This window comes from Lissotriton helveticus, chromosome 10 (assembly GCF_964261635.1).
Source record: "Lissotriton helveticus chromosome 10, aLisHel1.1, whole genome shotgun sequence".
In the NCBI taxonomy this organism is placed as follows: domain Eukaryota; kingdom Metazoa; phylum Chordata; class Amphibia; order Caudata; family Salamandridae; genus Lissotriton; species Lissotriton helveticus.
In genome coordinates, this window is record NC_136071.1 from 964,472,132 (window position 1) to 964,491,786 (window position 19,655).

Here is a 19,655-nt window from a genome sequence, read left to right on the forward strand (position 1 = left end):
CTGTAACACAATTGCAGAATCATATGTATGTTCTGAATGGGTATGCATCAATGTATATAGGAAGCACCTTAAGCTGTGCCACAAAAATATTGGCAGAACTATTGGCAGTCATTAATTTCCCATTAAAGTTTAGCCTGGATCTAAAAATCGTTTTTGGCCAGGGCAATTTCCATAGATTGCATTACTAATTAGATTGGTGTAGCATAACACTGCCCCTGCTTTCCCCAGGGACCTCTCCACTGCAACAAAATCATGTTGAGGGAATTTCAATGGCAAGACAGCCCAGACCAAGAACACTACTAGCACTGTAACTAATATGATACTGTACCAATTACATCTTTGATTCCTGTATTTCAGGCTGGGCCATGTGAATCATGCAGAGGATCTTGCATCTAAATTGCTCCAGTGCTTCCCAAAGAACAGATTGTCAGCTCTTGCAGCCCTAACCCATCACTATTTCAGTGATCTTCCTCCACGGCTATGGGAGTTAAGTGACAGTGAGTACTGTAATATTTTAATCCTGTATTTTATCATTTATGTAAAATGTTAAGCAACTAAATGGAATCATTTTCATGGAAAATCAATACAATTTCATTAGGGGTTCTCAATGTGCAAAATAATAAAAACTGGCAATGTATATAATGCAAAATATAGAGTACTAATCTATGGTGAGGGTATTCAAACATTTTAATGCAAATTCTGGAACGTTAATTTTTCCCAAAATGTTTTTTGGAGTTGCTACACGATAAATTGATGATATTTCAAGCAGGCAAGTATGTATTTACCAGCACAACTCTTAAAACATCTTTAAATTTCACCAGAACCATCATCTGACTTACAAATGTACCATTCGAAACCCAAGGTGTGAACTGGGATGAAGGAGGCTCTGTTTCCACATTGACCAAACTGACCTTCTCATGTGGCACTCATCACTGATTTAGATGTGGATATGCAACAGCTGACAACTGTAGATACCTCTTTGAACATTTCCCTTTCCATATCTCTTTCACTGGCTCCTTCTCTTTACCCTCTGTCTTGAAGTCTTTACAGCCCAGCCCTTTGTGCATTCACCTCTCCAGCCAGTTTCACTTTCGACCTCCCATACCAGTTTCCCAAGCATCTCCTCTGTAATGTTTTCTTGCTGCTCAATATGTCAATTTGCAACCATTCCTTATTTTTCCATAAGTCATTTTACAGATCAGCCTCCATCTGTTCCAGTCTCTATTTGCTGCATAGGTTTTCCTCTTTGCCCACTGTGTCAGTTGCCAATCCTTCCTCAGTTTTCTCTCTTTGACAGTTTTCCAACCTTCCTTTTTCTTACTGTGAGAAGCTGGCTTGGTATATGGTGTACACTTATGTAAGTGGGCACCTTGCACCAATCAAGACAACCCTATGGTGCTTTTATTGATTTTAGACAACCTAGAAAGCTCTTTAAGTGGTAGTTGTGGAGAGAAGCATTTAGGCTTAGTCTAGAAGCAGTGTAAAGCAGCTTCTTTCACCATAACATAATCTTATTGATATAGAGTAAGTGAAAAAGAAACAAAGAGTGTATTTATAAAAATATGTATTTATTATCTCTCACTAACATATACAGATATCTCCTAGCTAGAGATACACACAATGCACATAATACTTTTCAATATAAACAGTTAAGTAGCACGTAATACACAGTGGTCACCAGGGGGAGACCAAACCATATACTAAAATAGTGGTATGCAAACCACTACTCAAGTTAAGACTATACCCAGAAGACGTAGAAGTGTGAGGGACCCAATGAACCACCCAAGGTAAGTAACCAGGTGCCCCACAGAGGCAGTGTGCAGAGTTGAAACATGACCACGGGATCAATGCAAGTCAATAGGTAAGTTGCGGTTGCAATTTTAAAGAAGCACCCTTCCCAGTGGACCCTGAAGAAACCCAAATGGAAGACAGAAGGTTGGATAGCCACGCCACCAGTGAATACCTTAGGAACCAGGATACCTGCCCTAGGGTAGCAGGGTGCATAGGTGTGAAGTGGCGTCGGAAACCACAGTCGAACCCAGTGGAGGACTTCAGAAAGATGCCGCTGCTGGAGAAGGAGAAATTGTCCAGTGGAACCCAAATGTGGATTCAAGTCGAGGAGTACCTAAAAGCAGAGGGGACAGAGTCTATGCCACACGGAAGTGACCAGGAGGCACAGAAGACGAATGCCCACCAATGTCGGGTGCTGCGGAAGAGTTGATGGGGACCTTGTAGCTGCAGCTCTGAGGACCAGATGGCACCGTGGAAGACCAGGAGCTGTTCACAAGCTGTCCCACGTCGGATGTCGAGAGTTGAGGGGTCGGTGACTGTCCGGAGCACTAAAAAGCCTTGGGAACTGCAGACAACGTGGAAAACGAAGAAGGTGCAATGTCAGGACCAGCAAGGTCCAGGTGACTCACCACAAGTAGGGGAGTGAAGCCAGGCCCCAAGCACTCAAAGGAAACCAAAGAATTCAAAGATGACCGTCAAGAGAACCCACAGGCTGGAGGCACTGGAGTCACGAGAGGACCTCGAGCAGCTCACCCAAGAAGCAGGCCCACGATGCAAGTGAGGTGGTGAGGATGAAGATCTTGGTCACTGGAGATGCTTAATATTGGGGATACTTGGAGCCCGAAGATCTTGTTGGAAGGAAGCCAACAAGCCTTTGCAACTGCAAGTAGATGTGGTGCACAGGGGATTGGTTCTTGCAGCTCCGACGAAGGATACTGGCCTAAATCTTGGTGAGAGGACAGGGCAGGCCTTGAGGGATGTGAATATCAACAACCTGTGTTGCTGAGCCGTTCAGAGTCCATGGGGTCTCAGGATAAGCAGACCAGTCAGCTTAGTTGCAGTGCCTGCAGATGCCGGGAAGTGACTCCTTCACTTCAAAGGAGATTCCTTCAGGTGTCTTGGATGCCGACAGGCCTTGGAAGGTTCCTGTATGGTGCACAGGCTTAGACATTGCAGCAGACAAGCAGGTTAATGAGATCAGGAACAGCAGGTTTCTTCCTAGTTGCAGCCTTGATGCTGAGAGCGAAGTCCCAGACAGTCGAAGAAGAAGTGGTGTCTGAAATGAATCTTGTGCCACGATGAATCTAGCGACCCACCCACAGGTAAGCCCTTAAATACCCTAAGGAAAGGGTTGGGATGATTTAGGGGTCCCTCCCACAGGAGGGGCTGGACAAGGGGGAGGATACTCCTCTGTCCTTTGTCCAGTTTCACACCAGAGCGGGAGCGAACAGCTCCCTGAACTAGTTTGAACTGGACTATGCATGGAGGGCCCCAAGTATGCCCTGCGTAGACTATGTGGTGCTGGCAAGCGCTCCCACCCGGCTCTAATACTCTAACTCCTGTCTGGGAGGTGGTCACACCTCCCTGTGACACGTTACCTATTATTCTGCTTTCCCCTGCCCGAGCGTGGCTTAGCTGCAGGAATGCAGAAACGTGTCTCTGGCCTGCAGCAGCCCCGGTTTGCGGTCTGGGAAAACTGGTACCAGGAGCAGAGAGGGCCTCCCAAAGGAGCTTTACGGTGCATGGAATCATACCTTTCATACCATTTATGGTGTGGCATGTATGATTCCAACATGTTTAATACCAAACATGACAAGATTCGTTACAGCCGTAATGACGCGGTGACCCTGTATATGTCATATGGCTGTCTCACTTACAACCTGGGAGAATGGACTCCGTTGGCTGTAGGGGTGTCCTGCTCATGCAGGGGCACCCTCACACCTAGAACCAAGCACCCTGCCTTCAGGATTGAAAGGCCTGCCTTAGGGGTGACTTATAGGTTTTAAGTGCTGTGACCTTAGTTATAGGGAAACCTATAGCTGTTGTAAGTGGTGCTAGCACCAGCTTACACATGCTGCAATGGCAGGCCTTTAGTAACCAATTGAGTGGTCTCCCATGGGTGGCATAATACACGCTTCAGCCCATGGGGGACCCCTGGTGTACCTATGCCCTGTGTACCTTTTTAACATATACTAGGGACTGATAGGTACATCTCAGATTTGACGCTGGTGTACACTTAAGTACTTACCAAACCAATGTAGGCAAGAAAGAAGATAGAATAGGGTCCTGATTAGTAGGATCCCAGACAGACTAGTCAGAAACCCTCACAGCACCAGGAACAAAAGTGGGGGTAACCATGCAGAATTATCCTACCTTCCTACAGCTACCATTTAAATTCGCTGGATAAAGTTTCTCAGTTCTTTTCCATCCTTTCCTCTTCCAATTCACTATGTTGGTTTATTTCACCTATGTTCTGCTCCTCTTCCTCATCCTGAGTGTTAGCTTTTCAGCCTTAGCCTCTTTGCTTGTACTCTGTCCAGGGTGGCTGCTATGGGTCCATGGTGGTGGAGTGGGCAGTAAAGGTAGGGGCAGGCGGGGAGTGCTAAAAAAAGAAAATTGCGCTTATGTGGCCACAGCCTCCTGTCCTCCGTTCTTACTTCGATGAGGCAGGAACAGGAAGCACTTAGGTTCCCTAGCCAATCACGAAGCATTGGTCTGAGCACAGTGGCTCGGTGCTCAGAAGGAGTGGGAGCCTGGGCATGTTCTCCACCCAGGCTGTAATGCAGCCTGGGTGAAGAACATGCAAAGTGTGCATGGCAGTTTGGCCGGCCCGAAATGGCAGTCCAAATTGTCATGTGCACTTAGGTGCACTCACCACTCCTCCCTCTGCAGGCTGACAGCACAGCCCCTTAATCAAACAGTGCCAGTACGTTAAAAATAAAATGTTAATAACGTTATGGTATTATCAAATTATTCTTTATGTGAGGGGAAGGTCCTCCGCCTTAGCAGAGGAGCCGCCACTGACTCTTTCACATCTAACTTTCTCCTCTCCCAATCTGCTGGCAACTTTACTGCCTGCTGCCTGTCACAGAACAATAGAAGTGAAAAACTGATTGCGATTTTACACATTTCTTGTCACTCTTTGAAGGAGACTGTTCAACAATCAAATAGGTGCAGGGGGTGTGGCTTAAGTATCTAAGATGGTTGATGCTATATGAAGGAGCTCTGCATGGAACCCAGTTATCAGCCTCCATCCTCCTTGCACTGGTGAAGATCAACCCTTCTGTCTCCCAGAGAATGTCTAACTGGCCGGTGGCAACCTTGGGGTAGTGATGTAAGTGACCCGAACTGTTGGGGCATGCCTCATGGCCCGGGGCCTTAGCTACTGTATGTCGTTGCGCACTGGGGCCTAGAGATTAGCCCAGCGGCCAGGATAATTGGCAGCCCAGCAGGTGGATAAGGTGCTCCACTCATGCTGTGGCCACGAAGCGAGAACGCCAGCGGTGCCCTGCAAAAGGAGTGGTGGAAGTGAGGGACCGATTCATAGACATTTTTCACACCCTGAGATCCCTGGATGCCTCATAGCCTGGGATGGAGGCCCTCACGCTGATGATCTTGTGAATCAGGGACAGGTTAGCGGGCTGGGGGTAATGGCACTGGGCTCCCTGAGGCCCCCCAATGGGGAGGCGCCTTGCTGGGGCTTTGGACTTAAGGATGTTCCCAGAGTGAGGATTGCCAGCCTAGGCCCTCACTTGCCCACCTAGGCCCTCACTTGCCCATCCGCGGCTGGAGAAGGTGGACCCGAGAGGAGATGGAGGCAAGTTGTGGCCGAGTGGTCCACCAGCCAGAGGAGACACAGGCCCTAGCCTGAGAAGCTGAGGCTGCGAAGACGCCGGGAGTGGTGGCACGGGAGTCCTGTGCTGGCCAGCATATGAGCTGAGTGCTGTTTAGGAACGCTCTGCCGAGAGAAACTGGGGGGAGCCTTTGATCAGGACTGATTCTGACCTGGGTTCCATGGCTGGTTCTAGTCCAGAGTGGAGACCGATGGTGTGGGAAAAGAACGTAGGACACAATGGAGGCTGGAGACATGGTGAGAAGGGTATGGCAGGGGTACTGCAGAGGTGCCATAAACTGTGCAGAGTGTGACCAAGAGCTTAAGCCTGCCCTCTGCCACTGGTGGTAATCTGTGTACCATCTTGCATACTGGGCTGCTGGTGCTGCACGGTGCTGCCTTGTCTCAAGGCACTTGCAAGCGGGCCCATGACCACTAATGTGGTCGGCACATGGACACTACCTGACCTACATCCTATACCCTGGAATCTACTGGCAAGCCCATGAGCCCCTGACTGTGCATTGCAGTGGGTTGCAGATTGCTCCGCTTACTGGGTTGCTCATGCTGTGAGGTGTTGCATCCATCCTTGGCACTTGCAAGGCAGTCCTCACCCATTGAGGTGCACCTTCCTCCCTCCGACTGTGGTCATTACCTCTGTCGGAGAAGGGGCATCTGTGTTCTGGAACTCACTCTGCGCCCCTGGACTCATCAGCATTGCCCACATTGGTTTCACAAGAAGTTTATTTACTTATTTAGAAACTTATAAAGCGCGCAGCTACCACCAAAGGGGGTGTCCTGGCGCTACAGGCAGTAGGCAATTGTAAATGTCTCTGAGCGGCTATGGGTTGGAAAACAGCCAAGTTTTTAAATTGCGTTCAAATAGACATTCCGATTCAGGCATACGGAGGGACAATGGCAAGCTGCTCCAAGGTTGAGCAGTGATAACTGCGAAAGCTCTGCCTCCCATTCTGGAGTGACGAAATCGGGCAGTACATAGGAGGCATAGATGGTTCGATCTAAGTGATCGATTGGACTGGGCATGCTTAAGTCTAGCTCTGGGATAAGCAGGCCCTTGACCCTGCATTGCTCTAAATGCCAGGACCAGGGATTTGAACTTTATGTGGCAAGTAACGGGCAGCCAGTGTAGCTTTTTTTAAGTGAGGAGAAATTGAGTGACGTAAGGGATGTTACATATCATCCTTGCAGCCGCATTCTGTACAATCTGCAAATGTTTGACCAAATAGGCTGGCGCTTCAACATACAGACTGTTCGCCTAGTCCAGGTGTGATTTTATAAGGGCATGAATAATGGTCCTACGAGTGTCAACGGGAAGAAAAGGGAGAATTTTATGGATAATGCGAAGCTTGCCAAAGCACGCAGAAGTTACCTTATTTATTTGAGCCTTGCAGAACTATTCATTGTCAAATTGGAAACCAAGATCCCTAGCAGAATTCACCGGTATAGGGGGAGGGTTCAACTCAGGTGGCCACCAAAGTAAGGATGGAGGGGGATTTTTTTGATTAAAAGCAGCACCTCGGTTTTGTCCGAGTTGAGCCTGAGAGTGTTACGTGACATCCAGGAGGAGATGTTGCTCAGGCAGCATCTGAAGTTGGGGAAACTAGCATCAGAGTGATCTCTAAATGAAAACACCAGTTGTGTGTCATCAGCGTATGAGATCACTCTGACCCCACAGGATTCAACCACTGTGGCCAGCGGCAATAGATAGACATTGAAAAAGTTGACTTTCGGACTGCCCCGGAAGGTCCCCCTCCATTGATGATAAACTGGACATTGTCCTGGGAGTCATAGAGTATTCCTGAGTCTCGCAGAAGAATAAAATTGATGCAGTTTTGACAGACCTCACCCTGCTGTACGATGACCACCATAAACTTACTGACAAAGTCCACACTGTGGAGCGGTCATTGGTTACCCTTCAGCCACAAACTCAAGATACACAGACCCAGCTGAGCACACTATGTGATCATTTTTGCGTGCTGGAGGAGAGATCCTAGGATGCCGAAGGCCGCTTCCTGAGAAAAATGTTTGTTGCGGGCCTTCCTGAGAAAGCGGAGGGTCAGGGAGCAGTAGCCTACCTGGATTATGTTATCACATTATTGTCTCCTACCCTGCTCTGTAGCCATTCTTTTCAATTGAACGGCCCGTCCATCCAACTTCTGCATTACAAGCATCACACACTTATATTGAAAGAGGACCATAAACTCAACAATCTGGTGGTGGACAATGCATAAATAATGATTTTTCCCTCTTACAAGCTGATGCTGCAGCAGCAATGGAGCTCATTTCTTCCCATCAAATGCAGCACCAGGTTCTGGTGGGGGGCCATGACCTACTTCTTCACATATCCTAAGGAGGCCTGTGACAGGGTGGACCGCTGTGAGATTGAGGGTTCTACTCCATTGTGCCAGTTGGCGGCAGACTTTGGCTGGTGTCATCGGTTGAGTCACCAGCCAGCGCAGGCCTCGCAGATGGGACGTTTGACCGGCTTGGAGCAGATCATTTTCGGGAAAGGTAGCTGATGCTGTGAGCCTCGCAACCTGGATGAGCAGTAGCTGCCTGAAGCTCAACTCCAAGAAAATGGAAGTCCTCCTCCTCAGATCCACCCCCTCCACGTGGGATGACACCTGGTGGCCACCCTCCCTCGGCATCCCTCCCATTCCCATGGACCACGTACACAACCTCTGCATCATACTCAACTCCTTCCTCACCATAAACTGACAGATCAACGCTGTATCCTCCACATGCTTCAACACCCCACGCATACTCTGCAAGACCTTCAAATGGATCCCTCAGAATCCAAAAAGACCATCAACCACGCACTCATCACCGAAAGATTGGACTACGGGAACGCCCTCTATGCCGGAATCAACAAATATGTACTCCACAAACTCCAGATTATACAGAACGCCACAGCCAGGCTCGCCCTCAGCATCCCAGGGCAAGACAACATCACCCAGCAACTACGAGACCTCCACTGGCTCCCGTCGAAAAATGAGTGACCTTCAAGCTGCTCACACATGCCTACAAAGTCCTCCACCGGATCTCAATACCTCAACGAACGTATCTCCTTCTATGCCCCCAACAGAAACCTCCACTCGGCTGACCTAGCCTTAGCCAAATCCCCCGCATCCACAGAGCCAGAACGGGAGGCAGATCCTTCTCCTACACCACGTCCACGACCTGGAACAAACTCACCCTCAGGATCAGATGGTGCCCCACATTGCAAGTACTCAGGAAGAGCCTAAAGGCCTGGCTTTTCGAATGACCGGGCTGCCCGATTACCCCTTCCCTCACCCCCCCCGCACCTTGAGACCCTCACGGGTGAGTAGTGCCCTGTAACAATCCCTTATTGATTGCGGGCAGATGCAGTGTTCCAAGCCCAACTCAGCCTTCAAACGAAGATGGAGATGGCACTAAATCCACCAGTGATGATGGCTGCTCAACATCTTGCCCCCTTTGGCTCAGTTCTGCCATGCCACCCAGTGTGACCTCTTGAACAGCAGATGATATCAATTTTAGCCTCATTGGACATTGACAAGCATTAATGGTATCCTTGCTGTTAAACTGTTATTGTAGCGAAGCATGATGTTTCACTAACAGAAGTCTCAATCCTGTCCCTTGGGACTTGTGTTGTTACTGGCTCTTTTGGTTGTGTATAAATACTGCAGCACCCGGTGTGAAATCACTTTGAGGTAGCAATGAGTCTAGGTGACAGACCCCTAATCGCTTAAATTGCCCACAGATGCTCCACTGGCGTGCATGGCCATTGGGAGGGACATTCCCCTTCTGGGCCGCATTGTAGTGAATGTGCTTTTCTACCTGAGCGCAGCTGATGCTTGTGATCTAGTCATTGTGGGGCCAGCTGACTGGGGGATGACCCCGGCTGCCACTTTTTTTCCACCCATGTCTGCTTCCATGATACTGAGGCTCATCCCCGCTGGATGACCCTGTCCTTTTCATAACGACTCCGCAGATGAGTTATGGTAATCACAAATTGCCCATCTCCCCATAATGTCCTTAGAATAGCGTCTATCTGCTGCTCTCTCTGCGGCTCTGGTGCCCACTGGCCTAGGCACCCACCATGATGGGGACTGCCTTGGCAGTCACCTCCTAGAGTTGCCCTCCAGCCCTGGTGGTGGACCTGCATGTGACTTCCTACCTGCAACCTAAATGATGCTTCTGTGCTCTGGCCTGGAAGGGGTTTTTCATTTTAATGCTCATTGCCACAAAATTACTTAACTCTGAGGGTTCAACGTGTTTATACATGTCTGGCAAGACTCCGGTTCCAGACGGGCTTCCGCCTCAATTTTATAAATCGTACACTCCCCTTCTTGTCCCACTCCTGAAAACACTACATGACGAGACAATGTCAGCCGCTTTCCTCCCCCTTCACTTTGCAAAGCACTACTTATACCACTGCCAATATCGACCACTGGTGCCCCTTAACGCGGATTACAAAATACTTGCTAAGATACTGGCAGATCGCTTAGCACCTTTTGTTCTAAGCTTTGTACACCAGTACCAAAACGGGATTGTGTCAGCCAGAAACACCTCTCTCAACCTGCGCAGACTTTTCCGTGTGATAGCGTATGCCCCTCCCATCTGGCAGAAGGCAGGTTGCTTGGTGCTAGACTTGGAAAAAGCCTTTGATTCGTTGGCCTGGGCTTATCTGTTTGAGGTATGGCCTGGGAGCTCATTTTATCCATCTGGTCAACTCCTATAGACTCATCCACTGGCCAGAGTAAAAACAGGCTGCTATTTATGCGACCTGATACCGAGCACAGAGGGACCTGTCAGGGATTCCGGCTACCACCTCTACTCATTTTTATTAGCAATGGAGTCACTGGCACATGTTATTCGGGAGTGGGTGCTGCACAGGGGAATACCATTGAGCGGCGATCTGCATTCATTTTCCCTTTATGAATATGGCATGCTTCTTTACCTCAGGGACATTCATGACGTTCAAATGGAGATAACACTGACAACTAATAGGTTTTCGGAGCTCTCTGTTCTTAGGGACCACTGGGCTAAATCCTGGCTCTTCCAACCCAACACCTCAATTTACTTCAAATCAATGGCACCCTATTGACATGGCAACCCCTCATGTTTTTCTACCTGGGCATTCGAGGCTACCGTAGATCAGCTGATCTTTTTGAGGGTAGCCCTACTACAGTCACAGATAACATTCTTGAGATCCCTGCTGACCTCAGTGGTGGGCTACATAGCGCTCACAGAAATGGTAATGCTGCCTTGCTGACTATATTTCTTTGACAACTTCCCCCTTCATGTCACCGAGCCCCCCTTCCACTTGCTGGAGTTGCTGACAGGTCATTTCATCTGGTATGGCACACCCCTCAGGGTTGCGTTTGCTAAGCTTTATTTACCGGCTGATCAAAGAGGATATGAATGCTGAATTTTGACCACTATTATCTGACCTCTCAAATACAATGGCTGGCCTGGTGGTTGTTGGGCCGCCAACAGTCTTACACTGCGACTGCTTCCTCCCTAATGGGACATGACAGACATGCTGCACCTCTTCCACCGATTTTCTGGAGCACCATTACACCAATCCAGTCTTCTGAGAGTAGCATGCCGCTGCTACCGACGGTGCCTTTTCCTTACCTGAACAGTGACACCATACGCTCCACCACTTTTGTTGTTGGTTACATCATGGGGAGGAGAGATGGTCACTTCCCTAGCAGAGGTGAGTGTCTGGCAGTAGGTGACTCTCCATACTCTGGGGATCTATATCAGGATGGTACTCTTCACCCAATGGAGAAACTCCTCACAGAAGCTTGGCTTCTTCCGGGCCAATTTCTGCTAGATGCTTCCCTTATTAGGGCTCTGGGAATGAACTGGGTCACAACTTACAGTCCAATATTTGCATGTCACGAAAACTGGTCACCACTTAATACTCTGGCTTACCAGCTCTTTGTGTAAACATGCAGCAGTCAAACTTACTTCAATGAGACTTCTTTGGGATGGCAAACTAGGCTGACCTTGCACCGTCATTCTGGACTCCCCCCTCTGCTCTCTGCTTGAGCGCACTTGGGACCAGGCCAAGAGTGTGGCCTCACACAGAAGGGATATCAGGGGCCTGCATAGATATCCCATCTCTACCAGCTGGGACCCTTTAATAGCTGAATTCCAATCTTCCCCCCTGAATGTGGACGTCCCCCTAGATGCGCCACCACCCACAGCCTAACTGCGACTCCGCCCTACACTCATCTAGTGCATTATCTGTTAGGTGCAGTTACTTAACCCCTCGCCTCCCGCCTTCCAGACCAAAGGATAAACATTTCCCTGCTCTATTTTTCAGTTCTCCTTTCCTCACATTGGGTATGGGAGCGGGCTTTTTCCCCCTTATTTTTGTAACGTTCTTGAATAACTATATATTTTTGTTGCACACATAGCACCATGCTGTCATAGGCTTTTTCACCTTAATGCACAAATCTCCACTTCCTCCTGCCCGACAGTATTCGGCTCTGTTCGATCTGATATCTCGAACAGTGATGTAAGCAACATCTGTGCCATCTGATCGTTGTGATCATTGAATTCAATTTACTGTGTAAATTGTCATTACTCAATATAAAAAAGAATCAATAGTAAGGTTAAAAAACCAAAACAAATAGGTGCAGCATGTGGATATTGGATTTTGATATGTTTGAATGTCTTACAATGAACCCTGCACCTTGACTCTGTGAAACCCAGCCCTAAAAAGGATCCCTATATTGATTGCTATGATGACATAGAACCCTTCTTGTATGAATGTTCTACAGATAGACCTACACCACTGCAATTATTTTTATTGTGCCTTTAATATAGTATCTAAAATCACATACCAGTTCCTGAAATACTTATGAAATTGTACCATCTATGTTGATTTAATAAATTTGTAATACAAAAGTGGACAAAAGCAAAATACTTTTTGAAATAATAGCGACTACACAACTGATGCATTTGATTATGTACAGACATCAATCAATTAATCAATCATAGCATTTGTAAAGCGTACTACATACCCGTGAGGGTCTCAAGGCGCGGGGGGGGAGGAATGCTGCTACTGTTCGAAGATCCCAAAAGGCTCTTGCATGCGCTTCTAACGCCAGGCAAGACCTAAAAAGCAAACAAATGAGAATGAAAGCCAACCAACGGTAAGCAATGGGAAGGCTTCAAGACTCTCTGTGTTCTTGGTAAGCCCACAAGATGTCTTTCGCAAACAGACATCTGCACTGTCGACCTGGAAACATAGTGGCTATCCAGAGCAATTTCTGAAACTGTCCATAAATGGCAAACTTCCCCAATAGTATACAACAGTTTGTGGACTTTTTTAACCTACTAAGTTTACAATATTCAGTTGTATTTGGTACCTGTATCAGATTATCAGTCAATGGGCCAGATGTACAACCGTTATGATTTGCGACTCGCAAATGGCGACAAATTACGATTCGCAATTTGTGACTCGCAAATCACAATGTACAACAGTGTCTCAGACACTGTTTGTGATTCCCCATGGGGTCGCAAAGTGCATGCCTCATGAATATGAATGAGGCACTCTCAATTTGCGATCATTGGGAATGGCTGGCCCTCCCAGGTATGGTGGCCTGCTGAGCTCAGCAGACCTCCATGTCAGGGACTGCTTTTAAATAAAGCAGTTTCTTTTTTTTTATGTAGCCCCTTTTCCTTAAAGGAAAACAGGATGCATTTAAAAAAAGAAAAATGAAACGTTTTCGTTTAATTTTTTAAGGGCAGGTAGTGGTCACTGGGACCACTGCCTGCCCCTAAAAATATTTTCCCCTGCATTCACAAAGGGGAAGGGGGTCACCTGTGGACACCTTTCCGTTTGTGAGTGCTTTACCATGCTTCTGAGAAGGGTGGTAAACAGCGACTGTTTTGCAATTGCGGTCGCAAAACAGTCGTGCATAGCGTTCAGACTCGCTATTAGGAAGTGACGCCCTTGGAACGCCCCTTCTTAATAGCGAGTCGCCAATCCTATTTAGCGAGTCACAAATCATTAAATAGGGTTAATACATGGGCCATTTGTTTTTTGCATGCGCAAACAGGTCGCAACCCCATTTGAGCATGCAAAAAACGGTTGTCCATCTAGCCCAATTTCTCCTACTTTGGCTTCTCAGGTAGTGTCAGTCATCTGGAGCTCCCTCTGGGCATTGAACATGACTTTATTAAAGACAGGTAAAGCAATGTAAGCCTCTACACTTTTTTGAGCTTGTGGAAATATTGATGCTAGCCCATTGGATGTAGTATAAAGTGGGTAGCAGGGTAACAGGCTGAGATTCAGGTCTTGGTGTTATGGCTTCCTTTATTGACCTCCATGATTCACGGATTGCTCATCTGGCAGTGCATCATGGTCTAACAACCTGGATGCTTTGTCTTCAGATGTGTCAATATCCGGTTCTTTATCAAGAAAGACATACATGTTTGAAAGCATTTGCAGCACCAATTAAAACATGTTTTGTTGAACTCACCTTTCAGCAACTCCTGTGAGGTGTCAAAACCTGAGACCAAATACCCTGCACACGTAGTGCTCCTTTGCTTTTAACAACATTGTTTGCTTCTCCTCAAATCATTAACATAAATTAGGGTCAATGGTAACTGACAAAAGCACATTGAATGACTGGGGGAAACTTTTGTTTTCAGATTCCCCTCATGTGAATTTCTCAAAATTCTAGAGATACTAACCAAGGGGACTTCTTCCCATTTGCGAAAGGGTAACCACCAGCTTTGAGTTGGTGGCAAAGTATGAATGTTTTGTCACTGTATTCTGGTTACAAAACAATAGTACATACCACAATGTTTTGGTATTTAGAAGGAACATTATTAGATGTCAAACCACATTTCGACTTGGTAATGTGTTACCGATCAAGTTGGGCATGATACATTAGAAAAAGCCTTTTTGCGTTCGCAATCGGCATGCTTTGTTGCGACTGCAGAAGGCTTCGTACATCTATCCCCTAGTTTCCAGTTCTTCGCTTTAAAATTGCGACTAGTGAGAAAGGATAATGGGTGAAAATATATAAACTGCACAGAAATCAGTGCACCGTGTTAAAGGGACAATATTTGGTCCATCTTAAAGACCCCGTGTCTCTTTTGACTATGGATTTTATACTTTAGCATCTCTTAGTTCAATTTTGAAAGATTTCCAAATGTACAGATGGTAGGTGGCGGAGGATTCTACAAGCACTGTGTAATAAACGTACACTTGGATAATTGTTGATTGAATATGTTTTAAGTAAATGTACTTCTGATTGTTATTGTTTTCCACTACTGGTTTTAAGGCTGAACTCAGTTTTATAAGTTTGAAGGTTGGCTGTGTTTTGGTTTGTTCTGCTGGTTGCTACTCAGCATATTTGCGTGTTATATTCTGCCAAAAACTCCATTAGCTAAGGAAGCTCTAGAAACTGTCAGCCACGTAACTGGGTGGGGGGGGGGGTCTACCCGCTATATGAGATATTTTCTAATTAGTTTTCCTTGAATTATTAAGCCGCAACATATTATACCGCGACATCCACAAATATCTTTAGGGAAGATAACTTTGGGAAGCATTGGTGTTCAAAAGCCCGGGAACAATGGAGAGTAATTGGTAGACTTGTGGCATTAAAATGTAACAAGAAAAGACTTGAACATAATTTTATTAACTATGAATCCTTCAGCTATTCATAAACAGCTCTGGCGTTCGCCTCCCATGAAACAAAAGCACATTCCTTGAACATGTTCCATGAAGTACAGATGTATTCAATTACATTTGGAATATTATGAAGTATTTACATCCTTTAAAAAAAATCCGTGGCTCTGAGGAAGAAAATGTTAAAACCCCAGGCTCCGGAAGTCTGGCAACGTACTGTAACAACCTAGCAGGATTTGCTGAAATCCTCCTCATTGGTGTGAACACACATTCTCCTTTTAGACATAGAAATCCTCTGGACGCCTTTTAAGCAAGCCTCAGCCCCAGAAGGTTTTCTGTAGATCCTACTCTGTCACGAAAAAATATATAAATTGGAACGCTGGCGCTCAAAGAGGCTCGTCAACCCCCTGACAATGCCATCGCATTCTACCACTTTGTTTTGTTCACCTTTGTCTCCCCGAAACAGAAGACTGAGATGAAGGAATGTCTTCACATTTTCAGTCCATGCGAATCGGTGAGCAACTGAGCACCAAATCTAATAGCTGACCGAAGCCTGTTCGCCATTTTGAGACAGATTCAATATCGACTCTGCATGGAACATGAATTGATACTTTTGAAGCCTTGGGAAGGAATTACTTTAATTTAAATATGACTCTACGTCATTAGGTATATAATTTTTCAGGTATCTTATATAATTGACCCAATGCAGTCGGACGAATTTTAGAAAAAAGATGCAACACTCAATTGCAGCTGTGGCTCCTCCATGTGAGCAGAGGAGCCCCCCCCCCCCGCTGCGCAGAAAGTGTGAAAAATAAAATGCTAATTAAATCATTTTATTACCATTGTATTTTGTTACTCTCTGCCAGCAAACCGACTGCAAGGACAGGGCCAGTGTGTTACAGCTGCCATTGATTGGCAGCAGTGAGGAGTGGCCACTTAAGTTTGAAGTGTGCATGTTGGTTCCCTATGGTCCAAACCGATATGCGCCATTCCAGCCTCTGGGTTGGAGAGCAGGTGTAGGCTTACAGTGCCTTTTGGAGTTTAGAGCCATCCCGCTCCATCCAATCAAGATTCTACACTCATGCTGCTTAACAGCATTAGAGCAGCGTCTTGATTAGATGGGAGAGCTAGCTGTGTGTTTCTTGTTCGGAGGACGTGCTGCAGAATGAGGACGTGCTAGAGAACCTCAAGTTGCAGTTTAAGGTAAGTGATTTTTTGTAAAATGTTTACTTTTACACCTCACCAATGTGACTTGCCACCAACCGCCACTGCTCAGTTGTTTGGGTGTCTCACAATGCAGATCAAGGAATACACTGTTATGATGCATTATTGGAGGATGTCAACCAATGCATTTTGTTTCATGGAAAGGCTGAAAGGCCTCTTTTCTTTTTTTTGATTTCAAAAGATTTTATTAGAACATTTTGTAGGTACAGTACAGATATGGTGAAGGCAATATTGTTGTAGGTGTACGCCGGTGGGGTTACAATTGGCGTCACTCTTTCCGGCTAGCTTACGCAAACGACTGATATACATTGTCATAGGCTAGGCGTATTACGACTTGGCCTTGTTCGTATATTGTCCTCCTAGGAAGGAAAAGAAAAAGGTCAGAAAGGAGAAAGAGAGTAGCAGACATTGCTATTGGCGCCTCTTGCTAAGTGCCAACCCACTGGAGTACACCTTGTGTGTGTGTGTGGGGAGTGTGTTAAGGTGTTGGTCTCTGTGATTTGCCTATGGTGGCTTATGTGATCCCAGATAGTTGTCCAGGGTGTGCCACATCTCACCCTTCGTGGTAGAGTTGGGTGTGTGTTTTGATGTTATGTTATCTGCTCCTCTAAGGAAGGTGATCCAGTTAAACCAGCTTTTGAAGGATGCCTTCCCTGTATCTTTCCAGTTTGCCAGGATTGTTTTGACTGCAGCTGTTAGTAGGATGTCTAATAGCTCGCTGTCGCTCTTAGTTTGTGTTTCTTGAGTCATGAAGGCCCCGACTACCCCTACGAAGTCTATTTGCAATGGGAATCCCATTAAGCTATTTATGAAGTCTCTTATTTTGTTCCAGAATGTTTTGACTTTGGGGCAGTGAAAGAGAAGGTGAGCTAAGTCACCTTTTTGTTTGTGGCAGTTCCAGCATAGGTCGTTGTCTCGGATCCCTACGGCTGCTAGTCTGGCCGGAGTCCAGCATTCTTTGTGTAGGAGCCAGTATTTTGTCTGTGCTAGTATTGGGGTGACTTTGTTTGTGCTTACTGAGTTCCACAGGCAAATTTTTTCCCTGACATTGAAGCACCTGTTCTGTTGCCCTTCCCAGTACTCTAGTGTCTTGGCGTTTAGCTTTGTTGAGGTTGGGCTTAGCAGTTTGTACAGATGCGATTTTTGGTGGCCAACTTTGTTTAAGTTAGCTGAGTATTGCAGGATTGATGGGGTTTCATTGTTTAGATCTGCCTTGGTGAGTGCCACCCTTATTTTTAGAAAACTGTAGAAATCTATGTCTGGTAGGTTGTGGAGGTGTTTTAGGGTGTTGAATGTGAGTGGGTGCTTAGTTTTCCTAGTTGGTTGGGGGTGGAGATGCCCCGTTCGTACCAGGAGTTCATGTTTAGTATCTTGTTCTTGTCCTTGTATTTTATTCTTGTGTTGAGCCAAATGGATTCCCACCTTGTGTTTTTAATGCTAATCTCCATTTTTTTGTCCACTTTAAGAAGAGCGTTTTTAGTGTTTTTGAATATGGTGCTGTTAGCTTCGGGTGTCTGTTGGCTGCGAGTAGGGCTATGGGATCCAGACCATTTAGGATTGCTCTTTCTAGCGTTAGCCAAGCCGGTGTGTAGTCTTGTCCTGGCGAAAGCCAGTGTAACCCTTGTTTGGCTAGGCATGCCGTTTGGAATGTTTTGAAATTAGTGAGGTTGAGGCCTCCTAGGTTTTTGCTCAGCCTTAGTTTCTGAAGGCTTATTCTGGGTTTCTTGTTCCTCCATAGGAATTTGTTTATCATGGTATCTAATTTTTTGTGGAAGTCTTCTGTGGTCATTAGCGGGAGCATGCTGAGCATGTAGTTGCTCATATGTGCTATCAACATTTTTATTGTTTCGACTCTGCCCCACCAACTGACAAACTTTGGTGTCCACATTGCAAGTTTCTCTTTCACTTTATTTAAAAAAGTCTTTTCATTGTGGTCCAGTGTGGTTTTGAGGTCTCTCTCAAAGTGTAGCCCAAGGTATTTCAGAGCTCCTTTCTGCCATGCTAAGCCTGAGTTCCCTAGTACTGCCTTGGTTGTGTGCACGTTTAGGGGTTTGCATTCTAATTTGTCCCTATTGAGTTTGTAGCCCGAGACCTGTGCATATTCCTCAATGGTAGCCATTAGGGCTGCTGTTGAGTGTCCAGGATTCTCTGTAGTGATGAGTATGTCATCTGCGTAAGCAGCTAACTTGACTGTGTTACCCTTGATTTCGATTTCTTTTATTTCTGTGTTGGTTCTAATCATGCATAGCAGTGGTTCTATGGAGAGCAGGAAGAGTGCTGGGGATAGTCGGCACCCCTGTCTCGTACCTCTTTCTAGGAGTAGCGTCTCTGAGGTGCACCCATTGACTACTACTCGGGCTTTTGGTTCATTGTATAGTGCCATCGCCATTCTTCTATAGTTTCCTCCCAGACCAAACCTGCACATGCATTGGTCCAGGAAGGGCCACGACACTCTGTCAAATGGTTTCTCGGCATCCAGTGCTATCATCCTTGTTTGTTCGCTTTTAGAGGAGGCATGGTTTATTAAGTGACATAAAAGCCTTGTGTTGTCTTGGGACAGCCTGATTTTGAGATAGCCCACCTGAGAATTATGGATTAGGGTTGGAAGTAGCGCGTTTAGCCTTGTCGCCAAGACCTTAGCATAGATCTTACAGTCAACATTAATTAAAGAAACAGGGCGGTAGTTTTGTGGATGTTGTGGGTCTTTGCCCTCTTTTGGGATGACTATTATATTGGCCTCAGTCATTGAGGCAGTCATTTTCCCTCTGTGGAAGCAGTGAGTGAACACCTCCTCCATTATGGCCTTTATTTGACGGAGGAATTGTTTGTAGAATCCCGCTGTGTACCCATCTGGTCCGGGAGCCTTATTGTCTTTGAGGCTTGCAATGCTCTCTCCATTTCTGACCCCGTGATATCTTGTTCTAATGATGTTCTCTGCACCTCGGTTAAACTGGGTAGGTTTAGGATGTCAAGGAGGCTGGCCCCTTTGTCTACTTTGAGGTTTTTGTCTTCTTTATACAGGCATTCGTAGAAGCCTTTAAAAACCTTGAGGATCTCTTTGTTTGACGTTTGCGATACCTTCTCGCTGTCAGTTATCGCTGCAATAGTGTGTTGCACTCCCTTGGTGTTGCAGGATCTGCGCTTGCC

The 19,655-nt window shown here is 46.4% G+C and overlaps 1 protein-coding gene across 1 annotated transcript in view; it reads left to right on the top strand.

Annotated features, from left to right (window-relative positions):
• The window catches only part of CDK14 (cyclin dependent kinase 14), a 2,636,151-nt gene that overhangs the window by 2,240,761 nt on the left and 375,735 nt on the right, over positions 1-19,655 (top strand). The window contains exon 13 of the mRNA XM_078663634.1: positions 358-497. Coding sequence (XP_078519760.1) covers positions 358-497 — 140 coding nt within the window. The remainder of the gene's footprint in view (positions 1-357; positions 498-19,655) is intronic.